This window comes from Cornus florida, unplaced genomic scaffold (assembly GCF_030987335.1).
Source record: "Cornus florida cultivar Cherokee Brave unplaced genomic scaffold, ASM3098733v1 CherokeeBrave_3.0.0_Hap2_Chr01, whole genome shotgun sequence".
Classification (NCBI taxonomy): domain Eukaryota; kingdom Viridiplantae; phylum Streptophyta; class Magnoliopsida; order Cornales; family Cornaceae; genus Cornus; species Cornus florida.
In genome coordinates, this window is record NW_026775571.1 from 100,273,914 (window position 1) to 100,295,125 (window position 21,212).

At 30.3% G+C, this 21,212-nt stretch overlaps 1 protein-coding gene across 1 annotated transcript; it reads right to left on the reverse strand.

Moving 5' to 3' along the window:
* Nucleotides 1-5,406: 5,406 nt before the first annotated feature.
* Nucleotides 5,407-5,772, reverse strand: LOC132278810 (cysteine proteinase inhibitor 5-like). The gene has a single exon (XM_059780712.1). The coding sequence runs from the start codon at nucleotides 5,770-5,772 to the stop codon at nucleotides 5,407-5,409; it is 366 nt and encodes a 121-aa protein (XP_059636695.1).
* Nucleotides 5,773-21,212: the final 15,440 nt, after the last annotated feature.

The window sequence follows — 21,212 nt, forward strand, 5'->3', positions numbered from 1 at the left end:
CTTTGTAGGCTATGTAATTTTGTATAAGGAGTGTTGGTTTGAATTTCAATTTATAGCAGAAGAAACACCGCGCGCAAGACCCGTGTCACCAGGGTAGAATAAAAGTAAAAAAATATCCCTATACGGTGTTTAGAATAATGAATTTGATGGTATTTGGATTTGGAAACTGAATTTATGTTGGTTGGAGTCATCGGATTATAAACTGGATTTAAATATGACGGCGATTTCAAATCACGTCTGAAAAGTCCGAATCTGCCGGGATTTGAGTAAATATTCCTTTTGTAGATTCTACTTCTATTACATGTTCTTTCTACACCGTCAAATATGAGGTACAATTAATTGTCGAAATTTTTTATTATCTTCGCATTAAATATAATCTCATTTATTATTCTACTATCATATCATTTATGTATGTAATTCTTCTCTCACAATTAAATTGTTTGCTACTTAATTATTATTTAAAAAAAAAAAAACTATAAGTACATTGTCATGACACTATGTAAATATAGACTTGGATTCTCTAAGTTAAATATTCTCTAAGTTATTCTATTCATTTAAAATTTATCTAAAGTTGGTAATAAATCATGTCAACTAATTTAAAGAAAATTTGAAAATTCCACGGTTTTGAATTTTTTATTTTTTTTATCAAAAGTTAAAAAATGACACCCTTTTGAATTAAGAAATAATCATTAAAGTTTAAAAATGACACCCTTTTGAATTAAGAAAAATTCACCATACTCTATGTTTTTAACGTCGTTATCTTTCCCTCATCTTTCAAAAAAAAAAAAAAAATTTCTTCCTCTCTCTCTTCTTGCTCATTCCCAAGACTGGAGGAATATTTTGCCATGGAATTAAGATAGACGAAAATGTGATTGCAAGACACACAACTTTTACTGGCAATAGTAATGATTGGAAAAGAATATATATATATATATATATATATATACAAGCATGTATATTGATGGAGTTAGAAAAATATGACTTCTAAAAATGAGAGAGAACGTTGGTGGGTTAAAAGAGAAACAGAGGCTTTACGACTTGTTTAAGATAAGAAAAAAGAGGAGAAAGAAGGAGAATTTTTTTTTTTGAAAAGATAGAAGTTAAATGTTATTAGACTATAGTAAATTTTCCTTAATTCAAAATGATACAGTTTTTAAATTTCGGTAGACTTTTCTTATCTCAAAACGGTGTAATTTTCAAATTTTTTTTAATTTATTTGACGTGGTTTAACAGTAAATAGATTTTAAATATAACGTGTCAATATGTAGCGAATTCAACTTTGAATAATTTAGATAATATTTAAGTTAGAGGATCAAAGTCCATATAAATATACAGAAAAAGATAAAATTGGAAAGAAATATTTTTATCACTTAAATGATTTAGATAAAGTTTGATAGAGATGAACTGCCAAATCATTTTGGCACAACTTTCAATTTCACTAATGAATTAAATGTAATGTAATCATCACATTTATTAGGTTGACTTCATATCATTATTTCATGGATTGGTGACATTATGTTTCAATTTTATCCCCAAGTAAAATGATTTATTGGATTGTTTAATACTTAATTTTAATTTTTTTTAACAAAAATATAAATACTTTGGCATGAGAGAGTATTCTTAACTCGCAAAAGTCCTCGTCATATTATAATAAAACTACTCGCATATATTGTGCCCGGTCACTTATGATTCTAGTGATATGTAATACATGTTCTCACTAGCCTCTCAAATATGTACCATTAATTGTTGGATATATCTGTTATGTTAATATATATATATATATATATATATTTTGACATTAAATAAAATCACATTTACTAGTATTATTTTACAAAATCATGGCTTGCACACAAGAGATGACTTTGTTTCCTTTGATAAACTGTTCACTATTGTCATTTTACTCTAATGATAAATAATGGTAATTAAAAGTATAATAATTTCCTACAAAAACTTGTCAATTAATTAATTAGCAGGTAGATCATATCCTAAGGCTCTTATTAAACTCGTGGACAACTTTTTTTTAAAGATGTATTAAATAATTTATTTAATTTTTCACAAATTTCAACGAAATTGTAGATTGTGAAAGTTACTGACTTCTAACATTTCTTGTCTTGAAAAAAAAAAATAGTATTACTGTTTATAAAACCCAATCAAAGAAACTATATATATATACCAATCTCTCCCTCTCTCTCCCCCTATGTATATATATATATATATGTTTTATAGTTCTCTGTTTTTGTTCCTCGCAAGGAATTGTTAGTAGAAATTATTACTGATTTGTGAAAGATTTTGTAAAATTCATAGAGAACTATTTCAGTTGTTCTTACTCTCAAGAAGGACACATCCTACGGCTAAAAAGGGGTGCGCGTGAATGCTATTGCGAGCGCGCGCTCGCAATAGCACTACTCTTTTATCAATTTGGTTATGTTTTACATTTTCAGCAAATAAGTAAAGAAAGGATTTGAAGAAAACATATGGAGGTGAGTTATTCACTAATTTCTTCATTTGTATGTGCAAAACCTTACTACTTGAATCTGAACCACTAAATCTCGGCAATTGACAAACCACGTTGATGAGTTAATTTTACATATTGCTACTCGATAAGCTTCAAGTTTTGTACATAGTTTCCTGTTACTAAATGTTGGTTCTCGATCTCTTCCATTATGAAATTTAGAGAAATCGGTAATTGTATTCATGTATCATTCTATTTCAGTTGAAGCGTGTTGTGGTTGTAAATTGCTAAGTTTATAGTTATTTCAGTTGAAGCTGTATATAAATAGTGGTGCATGCCTTGAGGTAATTATCAATTTTTTGACTCAATTAATTATACTTGTTTTATAAATAAATAAAAAAATAATTGTTGGTGCACTATTTACTGAAACAACCATTTTTTTTTTTTCATGATCTCTCTCTGCCATGTTTGTGTACTGTATGTGTAGATATGTATATATATAGACATAAAAAAGTTTTCACATTTGCAGGTTTATATTGGTGTGTATATATATAGGATGAATTTTCACTTATCAAAATAAAAAATTCTATACATAATAAATTTTCACTAATTTTTTTGTATGTTTCTAAAGTTTTTTGCACACACACACACACATATATATATATATATATGCTATTTTTTATTCTATTTATTTTATTCTATTTATTTTCACTAATTTTTCACTTATCAAAAATACGAAGTTGAAAGTCAACTCAAAATCTTGTTTTTCTAAATTTTATGAAGAGCAATACTTAAATCCTCACTAGTAAGGATTTATACTATCCTCACTAGTGATGTGGGCCAATAATAAATAAACATGCCATCTTTAATTACTAAATTTAATATGGTGGGTAAATATTCATTTACCAAATCATAGAGATGGTGATTTATTATTAGTCCACATCACTAATAAGGATGGTGTAGATCCTCACTAGTGAGGACCTAAGTATCGTTCTTAATTTTATCATCCATTGCACGTCTTACTTCTCTTTCTTACTCTCCTAGTGAGAGGATTTGATAGTTCTTTAAATTGGTTTGGGTGAATATGATAAAATAATTGAAAACCTAAAGCGGGTTTAGGGCGAAGGCGGGAGCTGATTTAGGGCGAAGGCGGGAGCTGATTTAGTGTTGAACAACCTATCTTTTAATTATTTATATATAATATTTTTAAGATCCTTATTAATCTGTTAGAAGTGTTAGACAGGAAAAACTACACTTAAGTAGATTTACACTTAAGTAGATTTAAGAGCCTTAAATAACAAATCGGTCTATTTTTAAAGTTAATTTTTCAATTTGACCAAGTAAAATAATTACATATGCATAAATAACTATTATTTATGTCCAAAATACTCTTCGAACTTTTATTTCAGATATCAAAATATCCTTCCTAATTCAAATAATTCTTTTATTCATAAGTGGATATTTACCCACCATATTAAATTTAGTAATTAAAAATGGTATGTTTATTTATTATTAATTCACATCACTAGTGAAAATGATGTACATCTTTACTAATGAGAACCTAAGTATTGTTCTAAGATTAATAATTTAATTTTTAACTAACTAGGTAGCTAGGCGAACTACTTCTTCAAGTCTCGGCGGACGTGTATGAAAGTTCGAGAAGAGGCATAACGTTGAATTGAGACACTTTACTAACATCGTTAAAAATTTAAATAAATAATTTAATACATACTTCAATCCAATAGATGTATATGGAAAGTTTTTTATTTTTGTCAATAGCATTAATTATCTCAACAACATATTATGGTCATAAATATATAGGAGTATATATATATATATATATATTGTTGACAAAATATTTATGGATAAGCGTCTTTAGTATGCCACATTTATAGGAAAAAAAAAAAAAAGGGCTTTGCGTCATTGAAAATTGAGACATTTAAATTTTAGTGATCAAAATTAAAGAAAATTATTTTAAAGTCACTTTAAAACTATAAAAAAAAATGAACGGTCATCAATCTGTCACAAAATTCTTGTTCAGTGAACATTTGATGGTAATTCATCAATGAGTTTTATTTGCTTACTAGAAGTAAGTGTAAACTACATTCAGATTTCAGACTCTAATTCACCGAAACTGCAAAGACGTCCTTGGGTACACTGCCCGCAAGTGCCATAAGTTGACAAATGAGTGTAAGGAGAGCCAGTGAAATTAAATTCAGGGGCCCAGTGTAAAAAAAAATAAAATCACTATAATAAATATAGATTCTATATAATAAGAAATAAAAAAAAAATTACTTAAAATAATATGTCATTCAATGAGTAATTTAAGAAAGATAATTTAAAAAGGAAAGAAAAATGAGAGAATTTTGAAAGGAAAAAAAAAAAAAATTAGAGTTTGATTCAAAAAGAAAAATTTAACTTTTTTTTAAAGGAAATAAAAAAAAAATTTAAGAGTAAAAAAGAGAAAAATACAAAATTTAAGATATAATTTTAAAAAATAAAAATTTTAGTGGGGAAATTATATGAATTTTTTCATATATACATGTAAAAATATATGAATTTAGTATATGTATTATAGTAAGCGGGGCGGAGACGAGGCCCTGCCCCTGATGAGAGCACCCTTCACAAATTTAAAATTCGCTCTTGATTAAGATTGATTTGGCTTGAAAAAAAAAAATATTTATTTAGGATTGATTTGAAAAAAAAGAAAAAAAAAAAAGACACTATCATCAAGAGCTTTCCTACCCTGTAAATGATACAAAAAGGAGAAGAAGAAGAAAAAGGTCTAAATGCATAAGATAGTCATTCGAAGCCAGTTTAAAGTTGATCACAGTTTAAAAATCTACCATGTCCCCAACAATTTACCACATAACAAACATATCATACTCTTTTTTTATTTATTATAATTATAATTCATTGCAACCCTTCATCAACCATTCTCACATTTTGGTGCTTCAAATAGGTTTGAAATACTTGACCTTATAAGTATGCTCAAAAGGAGGCTCAGCCCATACAATTGCCACATACTTGTTAATAACGCCACCGTCTTCCGCCGAGATTACCAACCGATGATTCGTAGCCGAATCCTTCCCCGAAACTGCTTGCTTCTCGACATTATTCACAAACTTGAACTTTAAGTGCGCTTTGGCCTGTAAATTGTGTTTGGACACCGCGAACAATCCGAGCTGCTGCACTTCTGGGTCGACTTCGAAAATCGGATGCCAACCCCCAGGCACCTGACCACACGCGGCGGAGACATCTAACAAAAGGAAGGTAACCAGCAGAGAAGAGAGGAGGAGAAGAGATTTCGTCCGAGTCATCTTTGGAGGGTGTGTGGTGGTAGAGATGGAGTCTCGTGAAGAGGGTGGGTTTGAATTCTATTTATAGCAGTACTAACAAGCAAGTGGAAAGAATTCCATAATTGCATTTATTAGGTGAACTTCATATCACAATCCCATTAATTGGTGACATTATGTTTCAAATTTCTTGCCAAGTAAAAATGATTTATGGCACTGTTTACTTCCTAATTTTTAAAAGAAAAAATTACACTTAAAGTAGATTTAGGAGTCTAAAATAACAAATTAGTCCATTTTTAAATTTATTTTTTCAATTTAGACGAGTTAAGTAAATTAATTAAATATGCATTAAAAACTATTAATTAGGTTCAAAATACCCTCCAAACTTTTATTTTCAAAATTCTAAAATATTCTTCCTAAATCAAATAATTATATCTTTCATGAAATTTAGAAAAATAAATAAAATAAAAAACATCACACACACACATATATATATATTATATAAATTTTGTGCAAAAAACTTTACCGGTATCTTCTAATCTATATCGGTTCAAACCTACAAATGTAAATTTAGAAATATACAAATAATATTGGAAATTCATTATATATAGGAATTTTTTTTTTTGGAAAGTGGAAATTCATCCTATATATATGTATAATTTTATGTGCACCTGTAACCATATGTTCTGATTCATACCAATATAAATATGCAAATGTGAAAAAATTTCTATGAATATATATATAGAGAGAGAGAGAGAGAGAAAGAGTATATACATACATAAATACACATGCACGGGAGGAGAATATCAAGAAAAAACTAAATGGTTGCTTCACTAAATGGTACAAATATTGATTATTATATCAAGGCATGCACCACAACAAAGACGATTTATATATTCGTGAATTTAATTATATTTTTCTTTTTGGGGACTAATCTTTAATTGCCCCATTTTTTACTGTATTAAATCTTTTTTATTATTTGTATAAGTTTTAGTGTGTGTGTATATGAAAGTTGCAGTAATATGGTTCAAAGTTAAAGGAAAAATCTTGTTTTTTAAAAAATTTGAAATAAAGAAATTATTTTAAGAAAGCATTTGATATAAGGGGAATAATTTTTAGTATTTTAGAATAAGTGTTTGGAGAGCATTTTGGACCTAAACAATAGTTATTGATGCATATGTAATTATTTTACTTAATTCAACCAAAGTGAAAAATAAACTTTTAAAATAGACCATTTTGTTATTTAAGGTTCCTAACTTATGTAAGTGTAGTTTTCCCTTTTTAAATTAAAAAAAAAATTATTAGTACTCATTTGGATAAATTATACATGGGTAGACCATTCATTGTTTTCGTTTGTTATGTTGACTTCCTTTGATATTTGACACTATGCTCAACGACATTTCTAATATTTTGTTTTTAGTAAAATTTGTTGACCAAATTTTTAGAATAACAAATTTGACATTCTTTAATATAAAATACAATATAATGTAGGGAGGCGATATTTACACTCCATTTTTCAACATTTGCACTACAATTTTAAAGGAAATGACAATTATAACCTTAACTTTACAAGTAAATAATAATTATTTTTTAAATGACACAACTGCCCTTTCATATTTTCGCTCCTTATCTCTAATCTTTAATATTTTAAGTATATTTTGACAACACAAATAAAAGAAATAAAAATTGAATAAATTTTTTTTTTAAGGGACAAAAAAAAAGAGTTATGTTATGTTGAATAAATTACCTCTTTTGGCCAGGATAAAAAAAATAAAAAGTAACCAATTAAAAAATTATCTCTTTTGACATGAAGTAAAAAAATTCAAAAAAATATATTTATAAAATAAATTATCTCTGTTGTCAAGATCCCAAAATAATAATAATAATAATCATAATAAAAAGTACAAAAGGAAGATGATTAAAAAAATAATAAAAAGTACAAAAGAGGTTATTTTTATCGAATAAATTATTTCTTTTGACTTATACAAAATTACCAAAAAATAAAGTTACCTCTTTTGACAAAATTAAACAAAAATTCAATTTTGTTGAATAAATATCTCTTTCGATTGTACCAAAAAAAAAAAAAAAAGTTACTATGAGATAAATTATCCCTTTTGACAACCAAAAATAAAATTATTAGTATAGAATAAATTATTTTCTTTGAGGAAAAAACAAAAAGAAAGGGATAAAAAAAGTAAAAAAATAAAGAAGGTAAAAAAAAAAATGGTTGTATAGAGGGTAGTTGTGACATTATAAATTAAAGAATTGTGCATTAATGAATTTCAGAACTTTCTTGTCATTTCCTTTAAAAGAAAATAATAAGTGCAATTGGAGAAAAGTGAAGTACGAATATCGTTTTCTTATAATTTACTATATTTAATATAAGATTACAAATTAATAAGCTTTGAACGGTCTATTTGTGCAACCTATACGAAGAAAATGAAATGGAAATGAAAATAGAATGAAGTTGATTGGAATGTTTACAAATATAAAATGATATATGAATTAAATGATAAACAACATTTTAAGTGGTGGTGGTGGTGGTAAAAGGGGGTGGTTTTGGAAGGAGGTGCCGATGGCCAAGGATTTCATTTCTTGTAATGAATTTTTATTACATCGATTTATAAAATGATATATGAATTAAATGACAAACATTTTAAGTGGTGGTGGTGGTGGTAAAAGGGGTCGTTGTGGTGAAAAGCCACAAAAGTGGTGGTGGCAAAAGGGGGTGGTTGTGGAAGGCGGTGCCGATGGCCAAGGATTTCATTTCTTGTAATGAATTTTTATTACATCGATTTAGATGTGAAATGAATTTTATTTTTTAGAAAATGATCATTTCCAATTTAAATATCATTTTAAATAAGAGGATGGTTGAAATGAAATGTCCATTCCATGTCTGCAAAACTAGGCCTAAAAATCAGAGCAAATGGACATAAATCATTAAATTATGGGCTAAAAAGGGCAGTGAATATATCCTCCTTTCTGCAGGAGACAAATTAAACTATAAAAGTAAATCATATTCATTTTAATTGTATATTTTACTGTATATGTATCACATATATTGTATAATCATATAAATTTCATTTATAGTATATGTATATTTTATTCATTGTTTGTTTAGTTTGCTTGTAAGCTTGAGGTATTGGGGTACGTATATTATATTATATTATATTATTTAATATACTTGTATTGAATTGATTGTTTGCATTGATTATTTTGCTTTGTATGTGTATAGTTTGGTGTACGGGCTACGTTTTTGAGTGATTTTTACTTCATTTGGGGTGATATCTAACAAAATGAAAGTAACCAACAGAGAAAAGAGAAGGGATATAGATTTAGAAGTCTATCTTTGGAGTAGAGAGAAGGGATATTAATTTTAGGAATCCCAACCAATTAGGATTGTCACTGTGCAAAGACAGCCTATAATGATAGGAAATATTTATTTAATTAGCATTTAATTTTAGAAATTTTAACTAATTAAGTCGCATGCTGCAATTAGCACTCCTCTTGCCATTAATTCAGGTAGTATAATTATTTTTTTAAAAAAGAAAAAATGAGAGTTCTAGCTCCATAGGGGAATTTGACACAAATTAATTGGTCAATAAATAAATAAAATGGGCCTATTTTATGCACACACTCTTGCATGAATTAAATGTAATGTAATAACAAATTATTAGGTGGACTTCATAACATAATTTCATTGATGGGTGACTTTATGTTTCAACTTAATTTGTCCCCAAGTAAAAAATAAAAAATAAAAAATAAAAAGTTGACTTTTTGAATTGTTTTCTTCTTAGTTTTTAAATTTTTAAAAATTATATGTACATTGTCATGATAGTCAACATGGAGGAGAAGATATACTTGAAAAGAAGCAACTTTGAACAACTAGATGCGGTTCAAGTTCATCTAATAATATATTCATAGTTAGGTCATTATTGAAGCCTGAGATATATCATTTTGATTTAGAAAAATTATTATATAGCCAAGGACGATCTGCCACTTGATTGTCCATTTCAATCTAAATTAATATTGAGATTTCTTTGTATTATATTATTAAACATCTATTGCTCTATTTTTCTTAATTGCATAGCATGGTTTAAATTAAATCACAAAATATATGTGATCCATGGACCATAATCATTTAATAATTTCTCAAACTTGATGAGTTATAGTCAAATTGAGATATTTTTGACCAAGAATCAAAACTACTCTTATTTTCACTTAATCCACTGATGAATCATAAGATTGCATTTCATTTTCTTTCTCTATATAGAAATTTTTTTCCCCACCTATGTCGAATGTATAATAATTTAATTTTCTTTTAATAAAAAAAGTATCCACTTAATTCTTAACTTGGCAAAAGTCCTCATGATATTATAATAAAACTACTTGCATTATTATACAATAAATAAATTAAGAAAACTTCAAGATTAAAATGAAAGGTGTATTAATTGATTTATTTAAATTATTATAGATTTAAAAAAAAAAATTATTCATTTAAATTATTACAGATTTTTTATAAAAAAAAAAACTTGTTTAAATTCAATAGTTAAATATGGTGAACTAATTGATTGCTCTCGATACCGTTCAATAGCTAATTATATGGTGAAGGCAATTTTGTTTTACTGTTAATATTGGGTAGCTGTTTTAAAATTACAGTAATGCCCCCATCAACTTGATGTGGATGTTGATTGACATTAATAAAACTGTAATTGATCAACCATTAAAATCGTTCCAAATCAGTTATATATATATATATATATATATACACACACACACATGCGTACAAATCCCATAAACACAATAAATTTTGAAGAATGAACTACAACTATAATCAATGATGACAGACAACTTCTCCTGTACTTCTTTAGTTTTTGGATAGACGTCAAAATCATTCTATATAGAGAAAATAATTAATGTAACGAGTCAATAGCTAACGAAAGTCCATATGAATATTTATATTTCTCCCCAAAACAACTCAATCACCTCCTATTGTATAGTTCAATATTCTCATGAATATATTATGTTTTATTTCTTATTAGCACTTTACAGTCTGCCATATATAATATAAATTGTCTTCTATAAAAAATTTCTTTTCATCTAGATATTTGGGTTTTTTTTTATATAAATAAAATGAAATACTATATTTAGGCTCCACTTGTTTTGAAGTAAAATATTTTTCTTTTTCAGGTAGAAAGTAATACTTTTTTTGGTGTTTAATAAAGATCTAGGTCAAAGTTAAGGACAAGTTCATGACGGGGCAAATAAAATAACTTACTAAAAATTTATACCTAAATTGTTTTTATTAAATTTTAATATTTTTTTTTTCATAAATATTTTACGACAATCAAACAAATATATTTTTTTAAAAATATTTTACATCCAAAGAAAAGAGTCTCAGTACTTCAATTCTTACCGATAACATCATCTATTTCCCATATGCCTTGTATCACCCATCCTAATTAATTATAAAAAATGAATGCACAAAATACATATAGTTTTGAAAAAAGTATGATTTATAATTATCAAGCACGTGTACGTATGAATCAGACTCCAACTGTCCCTTGGTCCGGTATGTACATTTGCTTCTCACCCATTTTTTTTATTTTTTTAAATACTCGGACATACTTTGTCCTTGTTGGGTCAAGCCCTCCCCTCTTCCTTAGAAAGAAGTGAGGTTACTCAGTTGGACTAATGGTCTATAGGTAAATTTCCTTATTATTCAACAAAAACTATTTAACTTTAGCTGTTATAGTGAGATATAAACTTAAAATAGTAAGGATGAAAAAGGGGTGGGATGAAATTTTTTAATAATAATAAAATAAATGTTAACACCCATAACACGATTGTGGCTTTACCAATTTTGTTAGTTATTGTTTGGATCCTTTGGTTTGGTCCTCTCTGACTTTTGTGGGCTTCTGACGCTTTTAGGCCTGGTTAGTTGTGTCTTCTTTGTCGCCCTTTTGGGCCTGTTTCCTGTATCCCTTGTAGGTGAACGGGCTTAAGCCCTTTTATCTTTTCCTTCTTTGGGGCCTATTGGCCCTTTCTTGTATAGTTTTGTTTTTTTTTTAAAATAAATTTTATTTAAGAAAAAAAAAAAAAAAAATGTAGGAGTTTTGGGAGGTGAAGATTAGACAAAAGGTAACCGCCTAACTCTTAACTAAAATTCAAAAAAGTAACTAAAAGTAGAAATAAATTACATACTTGAGTTTTTAAAACATAATTTGCCAACCTAACTCCTATTAACCAAACAAAGTTTCATATAGTTCACATCTACTACTAATTCTTACAGTACATTGCAAAAAATGAGTTAACAATCATCTAACGGATTGAAGGACTTACTTGTTACTTTACTACTTTGTTCAAACCTCGTAAACATCAATCGGATCGGCCGAGACAGCCAATCGTGTCAGCTAATCCACCTTGAGATAAGTTAGTTACATTGGTTCTTAAAGAATAACGAATGCTGGGGTGACAATAGAATAATTAGAAAGATAATGATTTAGAGTCTGCCTAATCTATGTGAGTAAGGGCTGACATCATTGTGATGTCATTAATATCCACGGTATCATGAAATAAAATTAGTACTGTTGGACTAGACTACCAAATCAGCAATCAACTTTTAGTAACAAATAGGAATTAATGCGTATAATTTCACAGGAGTCAAGCCTACCAAACCATTAATGCTAATCAACTTTAGTAGCAAAAACCAATTAATATGCATAATCTCACAAGAGTCAAGCCTACCGTTGTTAGTTATCAATACACAATATAAAGAAGTTTCAGAAACAGCCTTCTTCAAGTATATAGGGAATGTTCTAAACTAAATCCATGATGATTAAGGAGTAGAATTAAAGAATTTATAATCCAATCCCCCTCTAAGTCCATTAGTTTCGAGTAGCATCACTTCCATGTAGTATTGAACCACCTGCAAATAAATAAACACAAAGGAAAATGTCAGAACATAATATGTTCACATATATAGCATTAGAAGCTGGCAACTGTTACATGTCCATGATGAAAGTTTATCTGATTAATAAAGTCCCCAGCTGCTCTCTAAAATCCAAACTATTTACACATTATAATCAACCTGTTTTCTCGATATATTAGCTATGAAAGGATTCATTCAACTCTTCATTATGTCAATATCACAATCAAATTATTCATAGCAGAAATTCGGATATTATATCAGTAAATTCATCATCATTTGTTCCACTGCAAAGAAAAGACCTGAACCCCAACAGGAAAGAAGCTTCCTAGTATTTCAACTTTCACTTTTTAAAACTTTTTAACATGCTAAATAAGAAGTAATCAATTAGAAAAAGGAGAATTCTATTTTGGGCCCATAATATATTTTATGCGTGTTACAGTAAAAAAAAACTTCAAATTTTATTTTTCTTTGTTCAATTTTGCCCCTAGTATAAAACTAATACCAGTCAAAACTCAAATAAACTTACAGTTTTACATGAATATAAAACTCTTTTTTTCCCCTCAGAAAATATAAAACTCTTTACTACTTCCCTTTCCCCCTTTTAGCACTTCCTTCCTTTTTCGCTCCAAGGAATCAAATAGTTATATTGACATCAGTATGACACAACTGCATGGCATCTAGATCCTCTACATCACTCTCCAAAATTCTGAACCATAGGATCAAGCGTGTATCACATAGAAGTAGGGAGGATCCTAGCTCACTTATACAAATTGAGTAATTACCTTCAAACTCATATATACTCTCCCATTACCATACCATATTCATTTCACAAGAAAGAATTGTGCAAGGCTGAATGAAAGAATTGTAAAATCACAAAAATAAAACCAAGGAACAACTTGGTTTAGTTCTATTGTCAAAGTTTAATAAATAAAGCAATTTTACAAAATGTAACTACAATAATACACATCAAAATTACAAGGAAATAAATTTTTTTTAGTGACAGCATGCAACTAAAACGCAAACATAGCCAGTATGTGATATAAGGTTACTTAAACAATGCAGAAGAGAAATTTATCAATCATCAAAGAAAAACAAAGAACTTAATCAATCATCAAAGAAAAACAAAGAAATTAATCAATCAACTAAAAAAGATGTACGAGGTTGAAGTGCGACAAACCTCACTGAAATAAATTTTGGCAGTTAACCCCCTTGTAGTATCAATTTGGCAAAACTAACACCTCAACTTGCCCAAAAAATAAAAATCAATAAATAAATTAAATAATTCTCAATTAAGGTCAATATGTAACTGCACCATTAACAATTTACTAAAAGTACCACAATTGTTGTCTAGGAAGCACGGACAATCTTTAGGGGTGTCATAGCGGTGTGGGATACATGCCTGACATGTACACGCATGGGACATGACTAAATAAATGTCTCTGAATAAAAAAATTTCTTAATTAGACACGACATATGGCTTGGACACGGTTGGGGGTAGCTTTGCAATTATTTTCAAAAAAGAAAATCCAATGCAATTTTAAAACATATTTTATGTTAATAGAAAATTAGTATCAAGTTTTATAAACCAAAGACAATAATCTGCGCTCCAAATTAGTGATTCACAAAAATTGTGAATATAATGAGCAAAAGATTTTTTTGTTGTATATCAAACTCAAATCTTTTACTCAAAATTAAGGCCCTGTTGCTGTGAATCTATCTCAGTCTCACTCATTCTTGTATTGAAAGCTAAGGTCTAGATTGCGTTGATGATGTTATATATATATATATATATATATATATATATATATATATATATTCTCATAGCTGAAAAACTTAATATAAACCTCAAGGGGTTGGCTCAAGTGGGTAAGAACTTAGCCATGGTGCCTCAGGAAGCATTAAGTCTAAGGTAATCAACTAGGGACTTAATAATTAAAAAAAAAAAAAAACCCCTTAATATAAATAGCATAAGGTTGATTCAGAAGATTTTTCAAACGCAAAAGCTCTTCAATTGCTCAAATATACATCAGTCAAAGGAAAATACATATATATGTATATGCCTACAATGAGATATACCTCAAATTAAGCAAATAAAACAATCCTGGATACAACACAATATGTATATGGATTTTTTTACCTTACCACAACAAATCCCAAAATAGCTATGGTTCAATCAGAGTCTTCAGCCTCCAAATTGAATTTGGCCTTCGATATTCTAAGCATTGATGCCTTCAGCCGCATTAAAACTACAAGTAGGAGACTATATGAGTGTGCTTGTGCGTGTGTGTGTGAGAGAGAGAGCCAAAAGCCTAGTTGAACATTCCATCGTAGTCTTCATTTTTTGACCATTTAAGATATTCTCTATCAAGGAAAAAGAGAGAGAGAATGATGAAAATGTTGTGCTGGGTGTCTCACGCGAGACTAATTTTGGCTCCCTTATATCCTTTATTAGACAGGAAGGGGGTAGTTGCAAACTTTTTTTCTTTCCAAATCGATACTTTACATACAAATAGCATCCTACCATGAACTTCAAGTAATTACAACATTTAATTATTGTTTCTTAGATAAAAAGGTATGCCCAAGGAACACAACATGAATTTTGACAGTACATGAGATACTAAAACTGCTACGCATATCGCGTATTAATCAACCGGTGCGCAATCACACACATGAGAAAAATCCATCAAAGTTTCTACCTAGTAAGAATTACTTTAGTTGTTGGTCTAGCACTTTCATCATCTTAATATAGCCTTTACCATAATCCCTTATTAGAACTACAAGTTGGTATTGGTGTAAAAGTACTCCCAGGCTCCTACAAGTCCTTTTCAAAATATACAGCAGTCTGGTTGTAGATACATGTGAGAGAAAAGAGACAATGTGCGCGCGCGCGAGAGAGAGAGAGAGAGAGAGAGAGAGAGAGAGAGATGCCAGAATTCAAATTTGTTGGTTTTGAACCATTTTGACGGGTGAGAATTTTTGTATATGGTTGGGGTCTAATACTAGACTTTACAAGAGTGAACCGTGAGAGATTTCGTATTGGGTTTGAATAAAGATATGACGCGCAGCGTCTTACTTATTGGTACTTGGAGTTTATGGCAACATACCATTGTATTCATGAACATAGAGCCTGACTTTGTTAGGACTTTACACAAAATAGTAAAGAAAATTGTAAAAATAAACAAATAAATAAAATCAGTATTAGATATATAATTGCAAATACACCTTTATTTTATATAAATTTATTTCGCAGGGAAAAAAAAAAAAAAAACTAAAGAGAAATAGGAGCACAACAAAAAAAATTTTAAAAAATGTAAAGAATCAAAGGACAATTAAGAATTAAATGAGTAATTCATATTACACATATCAGACTATAATAATAAGAGGACTGAGTTTATTAATGTAATGACAAATTAAAAAATTAATGAATATTCCCTATTACTATGTTAAAAGTACAACAGGTCAACCAGGGGCATCATTGGCATTAATACATGGCCAAGCACGTGATTGCAAGTTTGGCAGTTTGCTAACTTAAAAATGCAAAGAAGTCAACATTGTTGGTTATATCAACCAATAGGAACAGCGACGGCGAAGGCTAGCAGTACTCCAATAAGAATCATTAATATTTTTTAGAAGAATAACATAAATAAAAGAAGGAATTAGAACAGAAAAAGATGAACACAATTTATAAAAGTTTAATAAAGTAATGAAAAATTAAAAAATAAATGAATAGTCCCTATTACTATGTTACAAGTACAATAGCATACATCAAATTGTTTTTGACAAAACAAATACACAAAAAAACTACTTAATTTGATCCAAAATAAAATTTATACAAGAAATTCAATTACCTTTCTCTCTCTAGAATTCTTACACTTCAACATAATCCCCCCTCCCTCTCTACTCATATTGTCTATTTATAGACCATTACAAATGCTCTAACTAGCTTATTACATAGGGCTCTTATTCTTGGGCTTTCTTCCTTTTGGGCCTGACCTCATTATGTAAATCTCAGACGTTGGGCCTAACTTACAGTGTTACATTATGGGCTGAGTTCAACCATTTGGTCCAATCCTTCTTTCGTGGGTGTTGGGCTCATTATACTACCCTTTTTGCTTGGGCTCGGACCTACTACTCAACCTGATGCTCTACCCGCGGGTCGGGTCGGGTCCAGTCCATCTTTGACATCCTCAACTCCCCCCATAATTACCCCCTAATAAATAAGGGGATAATTATTATCGACGGCCAATCATGACATTGACGGCTCAAGAAGATCTCGTGGGAAAATGGACGGTCAGATTTAAAACCGATGCTTCGAGATTCCAAAGAAACTCCTCGTTTTCCTGACGCTTCGGCCTTCGGGCCCACTCTGTCTTTATAGGTATCAGAGACGTTTCCTCAATCCTTTTTACTGTCTATGTCTTGCATCGCTGTTAGCCAAATCTTCGCTTGCTTTTTTCAAATCAAATCAAATCTCGTTCAGAACGTATTTCTTCAAGTAGTTACTCTTATCCCTGCAAACACTATAGCTCAAGTCATCACAAGGTATTCCTAAGGAACGGCATAAGAAAGTGCAAAAACGAGGAACGCATGTTTCGCAGGGGCAATCATGTTTATGAGATTTGAATTTCTTATAGGAGGAGACAGAACAGACACCAAAGGCGCTCGGGATTGGGTAACCCTCTGCAGCCGGCGAAGACCAAGCCCCACTAATGCCCACGATGCTATCCCTCCAACCCTTCTCAGATTTTATTGTGTCCGTACATATGGACATCTTCTCGAACGGGTAGAGGTGGTAGAAGGGTTCGTTAGTACGGATCTTACTGACCTTATAGCACAGAAGAAGGTCTATGAGGTCAAGGTCCAGATTTCTGTCACGCATCAACAAGAGCATAACAGATATGATTCTAAAGAAGTTGGGGTTGACCTGCAGAGGGGATATCCCCAATCTATTGAAGACATAACTAAAGAAAGGGTGCAGAGGGAACCTAACAACATTCAATTGAAGGTTCGTGAATAAGACTTCGCCGGGCAGGAGGCCGGCGCCGGTCATAATGTTAACGTCCTGAGGGCAAACCCTAACTGTGATGTTGTCAGGAAGTCTAAGTCTCATACGAAGAACATCCAGATCTACAACCATGGTGGAAGTGCTTGAAGAATCTAAAAGGGGGTAAATGGAAGCCTGCCGAAAGTAAAAAAGAACGAAACTAACCTCGGAGGACTGCAAGATCGCTGGAAGAATGACACTTGAAGGATTTCACCAGAAAAAGCTTAGCACTGTTCTAGAAAGAGAGAGACTTGACTGATGATGGAGACGGTAAAAGGACGTGGAGTGGTGTTCTAGAGCATTATAAAGGCGAGGGGGCCCGAGGGCCGAAGCGTCGGGAAGGCGAGAAATTCCTCGAGCCCCGGAACATTGATTCTGGATCTGACCGTCCGTTCCCCCACGTGGTTATGTCCAGCCGTCAACATCATGATGAGACGCCATCAATAATTACCCCTTATTAAATAAGGGGCAATTATGGGGGCAGTTGAGGAGGCCCCGGACGACATGGGCCGGATCCGACTTGCAAACACTACATTCAGTCCGTACAGCTGGGTCGGCCCATATAAAGACACTGCCATATGGGCCGAACGCGAGTAAGCCCATCAAAGGTGACTAGGACTTATGGAGGAATAGGCCCAGATCCAGCAATCAATCAATATCTTGTAAATATCTTGTAAATATCTTGAAAATATCTATAAATAGGATAAGGAATAAAGAGGAGGGGGATCTTTTTGGGTTGAGGTGTAAGAATTCTAGAGAGAGAAAGAGGGGAACGAATTTCTTGCATCTTCAACTACCTTTGTCCTCCTCATTAATCTTATGATGTTCTCGAACAAAAGATAATTGTTTATTAAATACTAACAAATGGAAAAAAGAAGACTTAATATTTGAATAAATTAAGTTGTTTCCAGCACACAGCAGACTCATCAATTTTACAAATAAAATGCTATAACAAAGAAAGAAAAATCAATTCACAAATTATCCATAAAGGAAAAGAATTGAAACCTGACAAATCGTATATAAATTACTTTGCAATGATACATGTGTAAACCAGGAACTTCATTGTATGTGCACAAACCTTACCCACTTAACCGCAACGCCCTATTAGAATTAACCAAGTCTTTCACTTGATTTTGGCTTCAATTTTATATCACTAACTTAACTCTCTAATCATAATACATACCAACATATAATAAATATTAGAGTAGTAATTTTGAGATTGAATTCAACCATTACCTAATTTAATTTATGTGACAGAAATGATAGATGTCATTACATAATATCTTAATGACATCATATCTCATATATATATATATATATATATATATATTTGGATAAGTAAGTATGATATAAAAGAGGAAAAATATTTTATAATAGAAAGTTCTATTGTATAATATATATTTTTATTATTTATATAATACAAAATATAAAAATATATACAATTTATAAAATAGTTGGATTCGGTTTGGTCGTGTAACGGTAACTAAATTGTTTATGAGTGTAACTGAGCCAAACAATGAAAAAATTGAACCCAAACTATTGATTATGTTCGATTTATCGCTTCAGCCAATTTTTTATGTACCAATATAATTTTTCAGCCTCTCTCCCTTTCTTTTTCGTTTTTTTTTTGTTCTTAATACTGGATTCTGAACTGAATTTGTAATTCCATTCTCACTCTAAAATGATCTGTATCTTCCATATTTTAAGATTTAGTACATAAATTAATTACTCCCTCTATTTACAGTGGCACTTTGATTGGTTAAAAAATCAATTATAAAATTTGTAATTAATGTCTCTTTTCTATTTTTTTGGAACTATAAAATTTCAACTTTTAAGATTAAATTACCCTTTTAATTTTTTTTTTTTATACGGAGTACATAATAACCTTCCTTCTTTCATATTTTTAACTTTATTTGTTCAACTTGATAGATTTTTTTATTGGGTTTTAAGTAATTTAATTAAAATAATATTATAAGATTCAATTTTAATTGAAGTAATATTCTCGTGATAGAGCGCATTTTCTTGATTTGCTACATGTACTGTTGAGAAGGAATGGTTAGCCACCAACGGACAATGTTTTGAAATGCGGTTACAATGTCGCGGTCTTGTAATATGGAATATTATGCTAATGCATTTCTATAACCTAATATGGAATATTCATTAAATTTGGGATTTTTTATATATTTTCTTTCTTTCCTTCAATTCTTTATTCATTTTATTCTTCAAAAAAAATGTCAATAATTCATATTGTAGACTAATATATGTGTAATATGTGTATTATTAATTTGTTTATATTTTTCCTTATATTTTGTGAACTTTTTTATAGCTTTGAGTGGTCATATATTTCATGTTGACATTTTCCTTTTGGTGATTTAATTTTTCTTTTATTTGTAGGTGGTTCGATAGTTAATGGAAGTAATGCTACTCCCAAACGAGTGGATTTAGGACATTTGAATGGAGAGGGATTGTAAATTAACTCTTTAATTGTGGATTTAGAACATTGCTTATATATAAGCTTTGTGGAACTTGCTAAAATTGTGCATATGGCTTGACTCTTATGAGATTATGCATGTTAATTGGTGTATGTAATTAATTATATTTTAATAATATAAATATGTATAGATGATGCTGCCCACAGTATCATTTCTATACTTAGTATGGTGAGAGTTGCAAGGGTGATTATTTTTGCATTAATAATAATAATGTATGTGAATTCATTGTTTGCCGTTTTGTTTATTTATTGTTTGAGCGAGCTGTGATGTATGCATGTATTAAGTCACATAAAACAGGATTAGAAGCGAGAGTGAATTCGAGAACAGAATTAAGTCATAAGTAATGAGAATTTGAACGAGAACTCGCACGAAATGTGAGAACAAAAATACACTCGAAACGTGAGAACAACACTTCTTAAAAAGAATTATGTGACCTAATGCATGCATATTAGTTGGTAGGATCTCTGTCAATAGCACACGCACACGCACACGCACACGCAAAGGTTCGAGTCAAGCACAAGGGATACTCCACGGTTATTTCATGGGGCTTCTCTCTTATGGGCCATTGTTTGGAGAGCCCAATTGAGGTTTTACAGTACCCTTTTGTATATCTATGGGTTGGGCTAGCATCCAGACTCCTTTCTCCTCCTTGCCAGCGTGCCTCTTTGTGGTCCAATAGGTCGTGCCACATTGACTAGTATTAAAATATCCAAGCAAATTCTTAGTAGCCAATCAACAAATAAAACAACTCTAAACCAATTTTACCAACTATAATTGACTGTAGATTTGTAGTGCCTTGAACCGGAGTGTGCACTTTTCTTGATTGAGCCCCCACAGCTTTGTCTAAGGACAAATTAGCACCACCACGTGCTGCTTTTCATTGACAGGCACACATCTTCTATTTCAAAATTACCTTCTCAAATATACAATTAAGTACTTTCAAATTAACAAATCAAAGCAAAAAATATATAAACCCAAATCAACCAGAACGCCAAAG

Bases quoted from the DNA above. Each gene is read 5' to 3' on its own strand.
- LOC132278810 (XM_059780712.1), bottom strand. From the start codon at position 5,772: ATGACTCGGACGAAATCTCTTCTCCTCCTCTCTTCTCTGCTGGTTACC.